Here is a 5,977-nt window from a genome sequence, read left to right as displayed (position 1 = left end):
TATTCAGTGCCGTATTAACCCGTGGCAGGAACCCCAAGGCTTCGAACTCCTTTAAGCCCCGTGACACCCAACCGTCCCCCGCAACGCAAATCACACGCTCTCCTTTCCTACAATTTATTACAATAATATTGCAAATGAAGTAATACATGGAACAACAATAAGAATAATAATATTTTTGTGTAAAAAAAAAAAAAAAAAAACTGCATGGGCCCCTGCTTTTGATGGATAATGTGGCACTGTCAATATTTTCTGTTTCGCAGAAATGTCATGTAACAATGAGTCATGCGGTTCAATCCTGAAAATGAGAAGTGTGGCCGTCATAATGCCTCTCTCTCTCTCTCTCTCTCTCTCTGAAACTCAAATGCTTTAGTCTGCTTGGGATTTCATAAGTGTGCTACATGGGTGATGTTATTGTTGTTGTCAGAGGGAAGATTTAGCAGTTACTGAAATCAGTATAACATTGAATTTGCAATGCACGTTTTATGATCAGTTGATGATATAAAAAAGTTATCTTAGAGGAAGAGTTTGTGGTGTTCCTATTTGATAGGTAGTGTCATTATTCATTCTCAAAAGCTACACTAGTAGCTACACTAGTAACCATAAGAAAGGATTAAATGAAGTGTGCCACATCTTCAAAAAAACATGTCTTTCATATTTCTTCAAGCACCGACCCATACCTGTATGTGTTCTTTGGGGGAATCCTGGAGGTGCCATCGTACTTGCTGTTGTGGCTGGCACTCCTCTATATCGGCAGAAAGAAAGCTCTCTCTGCACTGTTCTTTATTTGTGGGATTTTCATCTTCGTGTTGATGACCCTCATCGTCCTGCAGCTTCCAGGTGGGCCTTCCATCCATTTGGGAAGAACTAGACTAGTAAAGGTCAACCTGTCAACCTGGGTGCATGAATTTTTTTCATAGGGTACTTGGAAATAATGGGGCACATGGAGGGGTACATGACAATGCCAATGTCTATAAGAGTGCAGAGTAGGAAAAGATATTTTAAGGAGAAAAATTTTGTGTTATGTGAGAAATTAATTCAAGTTATTTAGATTTGAGTATTATAAATTACTGCATTATAGTACACTTAGATACAAGTCATGCCACACAAATTTGAGATGTGGCATTTTGTTTCATTATATATATTCAGCACCTATATAACAGTTCCTCAGGACTAAGTAACTATTTTTCGTGTTTAAAATAGAGACCTGATTTTTTTTGTTTATATTCCCAGTCATAAAATTAGAGAAACATGTGAAATATTCATGTAATTTCTTTGTAATTAAGCATCATAGGCACAAGGTCACATGAATTTCTCAAAAGCTCCCGGAAGGGTGTCTGAACTTAGGGAAGGTTGGAAACCACTGCTCTAGGTGTCAAGACTGTTGTTCTCATGTTAACACAGACTGGGGCTGGCCAGTGTGTACCACTCATGTACACCATGGTTTCTGTTTATAAATAAATAGATGGATAAGTGAGATAATGAAAAAAAGAATATATATATATATATATATATATATATATATATATATATATATATATATATATATATATATATATATATATATATATATATATATATATATATATATATATATATATATATATATATATATATATATATATATATATATATATATAAAGCAGGATGAAAGGTATTCATTCATCATATTTTTTGAGTAATTCTTATCCAAGGCAGATTCTTAATGTAACTGTACTTAGATATATGATCAGTAAATGTGAAAGACAAAGAGAGTCAAATATGGTGGAAATATATAAAGAGCAATTATTATTATTTTTTTAAGGAAAACAAAATAAGTATAAAGTCAACGTGGATAAGGAAACAAGTAAAAATCAATATGTCATAGAAATTGTAAGGAAGCAATGAAATGGACATCAGGACATCAGCTTAGGAAAAGTATTGCACAGATGCAGCAAAAGATTGATTAATGCAATCCCTAGAGACAGTGTATGGAGTTATCTGAAATCAAACAGGACATTGAGAAATTCTTGTGAAAATTTTGTAAACAGAACAAGGTGGCATAGATTGACACAGGGCTTAGGAATATAGGTTAAAACATACTTGCCCAACAACGGACTTGAAATATCTGATAACAATTACACACACACACACACACACACACACACACACACACACACACACACACACACACACACACACACACACACACACACACACACACACACACACACACACACACTAGTGGATGAAGCTATATATATAAATTCTTAGGTATCAGTTGCTTTACAGAACATGACACTATAACAAACTGAGCAATTCTTATCTCTTTCATTCTCACTGTCCTGCTTGTGTAGGAAGTGAATGGGCTGTGGTGACCTTCTCCCAGGGTGGCAAGGTGGCCATCACTGCTGCCTTCCAGTTAGCATGGATGTTCACTGCAGAGCTGTATCCCACGAGTTACCGCTCCTTTGCAGTGGGGATGGGCAGTGTGTTTGCCAGGTTGGGGGCCATGGCTTCTCCGTACATCAATGACATCCTGGTAAGTATTTGTTTTTTCATGTCTCTGAGGAAAAACAAACATTCTTAGTAAGTTAAACATTCATTAGAACATATTTCTGATATGTATTTTTCTTTTAGTTCATGCAGGCCTGAACCCTCAGAAGGCTTATGGACCTGATGGGGTCCCTCCTATTGTTCTGTGAAACTGCATCTCCATGCTTGCACCTTGCCTAATCAAACTCTTTGAACTTTGTCTGTCAACATCTAATTTTCCTTCTTTCTGGAAGTTTGCCTACATTCAGCCTGTTCATAAAAAGGGTGACTGTTCTAATCCCTCAAACTACTGTCCTATTGCTTTAATTTCCTGCCTATCTAAAGTTTTTGAATCTATCCTCAACAGGAAGATTCTTAAACGTCTATCACTTCACAACCTTCTATCTGATCGCCAGTATGGGTCCCATCAAGGCCACTCTACTGGTGATCTTCTGGCTTTCTTTACTGAGTCTTAGTCATCCTCTTTTAGAGATTTTGGTGAAACTTTTTCTGTTGATAGAGTCTGGCACAAAGCTTTGATTTCCAAACTACCCTCCTGCTGCTTCTATCCTTCTCTCTGTAACTTCATCTCAAGTTTCCTTTTTGACCGTTCTATTGCTGCTGTAGTAGATGATCACTATTCTTCTCCTAAATCTATTAACAGTGGTGCTCCTCAGGGTACTGTCCTGTCACCCACTCTCTTCCTATGATCTTTTAAACCAAACTTCTTGCCCTATCCACTCCTACATTGATGATACCACCCTGCACTTTTCCATGTCTTTTCACAGATGTCCAACCCTTCTGGAAGTAGAGTTCATGCAGGGAAGCCACAGAACACCTGACTTCTGAGCTCTCTGAAATTTCTGATTGGGACAGAGCAAGCTTAGTATTGTTCAATGCCTCAAAAAACTCAATTCCTCCATCTATCAACTCGACACAACCTTCCAGATAACTATCCCCTCTTCTTCAATGACACACAACTGGCCAACTCTTCTACACTGAACATCCTTGGTCTGTCCTTTTCTTATAATCTAAACTGGAAATTTCACATCTCATCTCTAGTTAAAACAGCTTCTATGAAATTAGGCATTCTGAGTCGTCTCCACCAGTCTTTCTCACCACCCCCCAGCTGCTAACTCTGTACAAGGGCCTTATCCATCCATGTATGGAGTATGCTTCACATGTCTGTGGGGTTCCACTCATACTGCTCTTCTAGACAGGGTGGAATCAAAAGCTTTTCGTCTCATCAGCTCCTCTCTCTTCTCCTCTGTCTTCAGAAGAGAAGAGAGAGGGTGGAATCAAAAAGCTTTTCATCTCATCAACTCCTTTCCTCTAACTGACTGTCTTCAGCCTCTTTCTCACCACTGCAATGTTGCATCTCTTGCTATCTTCTACTGCTACTTTCATGCTAACTGCTCTTCTGATCTTGCTAACTGCATGCCTCCCCTCCTCCCGCAGTCTTGCTGCACAAGATTTTCTTCTTTCTCTCACCCCTATTCTGTCCACCTCTCTAATGCAAGAGTTAACCAGTATTCCCAATCATTCATCCCCTTCTCTGGTAAACTCTGGAACTCCCTGCCTGCCTGCTTCTGTATTTCCACTTTCCTATGACTTGAAATCCTTCAAGAGGGAGGTTTCAAGACACTTATCCTTAAATTTTTTACCACCACTTTGGACTCTATTCAGGACCGGCATCTCAGTGGGCTTTTTTTTTTTATTAGATTTTTGTTGCCCTTGGCCGATGTCCCTCCTACTTAAAAAATAAATAAAAAATAATAATTTTAATTCTTATATAATTTTCAGGGCATGAGGGAGGTATGGGCACCTTCTGCACTATTTGGATCAGTGTCCTTAGTGGCTGCTGTTGTCACACTGCTGCTGCCTGAGACTGGGGACTCTAACCTCTCTGAGCCCACATACTCTTCAGACACTAAAGAGAGGAAAGAAACAGCAAGAAAAGATGTCTCACAAAGCGACAGTGTCAGCAAGAATGAAGCCTCCAAGGCACATGAAAATTTATCGTATGTTGCAGAAGACTAATATAGTAATGACTGTTGCATTTAACAAACACCAAAACACATCATATCATATAAATGTGTTTACTTTTTTGTGATTAGAATAGTAGATGTAGTACTCTTATTGCCTTAATTTCCTGCCTCTCAAAAGGTTTTGAATCTATCATCAACAGGAAGATTCTTGAACATCTATCACTTCACAACCTTATATCTGATTGCCAGTATGGGTTCTGTTATGGCTGCTCTACTGGTGATATTCTGGCTTTCCTTACTGAGTCTTGGTCATCCCTTTTTTTTTATGGATTTTGGTGAAACTTTTGCTGTTGCTTTAGGCATATCAAAAGCATCTGATAGAGTTCTATTACTTCTGTGGTAGATGGTCACTGTTCTTCTAAATCTATTAACAGTGGTGTTTCTTAGGGTTCTGTCCTGTCACCCACTCTCTTCCTATTATTCATCAATGATCCTCTAAACCAAACTTCTTGTAATATGCATTCCTACGTTGATGATACCACCCTGCACTTTTCCACATTTTTTCATAAGCATTCAACCATTCACAAATCAAACATCTCATGCAGGGAAGCCACAGAATACCCGACTTCATATATCTCTAAAATTCTTGACTGGTGCAGAGCAAACTCAGTATTGTTTAATACCTAAAAGAACTGAATTCCTTTATCTATTAACTCAGCACAGCCTTTCAGATAACTGTCCCCTCTTCATCAGTGACACTCAACTGACCCTTTTTTCTACATTGAACATCCTTGGTCTGTCTTTTACTAATAATCTAAACTGGAAATTTCACATCTCATCTCTAGCTAAAGATATCTTCTATGTAAATTAAGTTAGGGATTCTGAGTTATCTCTGCCAGTTTTTCTCACACCCCACCCCCCAGCTGCTAACTCTGTACAGGGGCATTATCTGTCCATGTATAGAGTACACCTCACATGTATGTGGGGTTCCACTCATACTGCTCTTCTAGACCAGGTAGAATCAAAAGCTCTTTCTCTTATCAACTCCTCTCCTCTGACTGACTGTCTTCAGTCTCTCCCTCATCACTGCAATATTGCATCTCTTGCTATCTTCCATCAATATTTCAATGCTAACTGCTCTTCTGATCTTGTTAACTGCATGTGTCCCTTTCTCCTACTGTCTCACTGCACAAGGCTTTCTACTTTCTCTCACCCTTATTTTGTCCACCTCTCTAATGCAAGAGTTAGCCAGTATTCTCACTCATTTGTCCCTTTTCCTGATAAACTCTAATTCCTTGTCTGTTTCTATGTTTCCCCCTTCCTATGATTTTAATTCTTTCAAGAGAGAGATTTCAAGACACTTACCTTCAGTTTTTGATAAATGTTTCTGACTTCTTTTTGGGGACTGGTGCCTTTCTATATTTTTGTTGCCCTTGGTCAGTGCCCTTCTTACATAAAAAAATAAATAAATAAATAAA

The 5,977-nt window shown here is 38.4% G+C and overlaps 1 protein-coding gene across 1 annotated transcript in view; it reads left to right on the top strand.

Annotated features, from left to right (window-relative positions):
• Positions 1 to 5,977, top strand: part of LOC135100804 (organic cation transporter protein-like) — an 18,587-nt gene extending 12,610 nt beyond the window's left edge. Inside the window, exons 10-12 of the mRNA XM_064004139.1 lie at positions 665 to 837; positions 2,334 to 2,518; positions 4,315 to 5,977. Coding sequence (XP_063860209.1) covers positions 665 to 837; positions 2,334 to 2,518; positions 4,315 to 4,551 — 595 coding nt within the window. The 3' untranslated portion in view covers positions 4,552 to 5,977. The remainder of the gene's footprint in view (positions 1 to 664; positions 838 to 2,333; positions 2,519 to 4,314) is intronic.

The sequence above is a fragment of the Scylla paramamosain genome, chromosome 5, assembly GCF_035594125.1.
Source record: "Scylla paramamosain isolate STU-SP2022 chromosome 5, ASM3559412v1, whole genome shotgun sequence".
Taxonomy (NCBI): Eukaryota; Metazoa; Arthropoda; class Malacostraca; order Decapoda; family Portunidae; genus Scylla; species Scylla paramamosain.
Note: the sequence above shows the minus strand (reverse complement) of the source record. Positions and strands in the feature narration are given on the sequence as shown.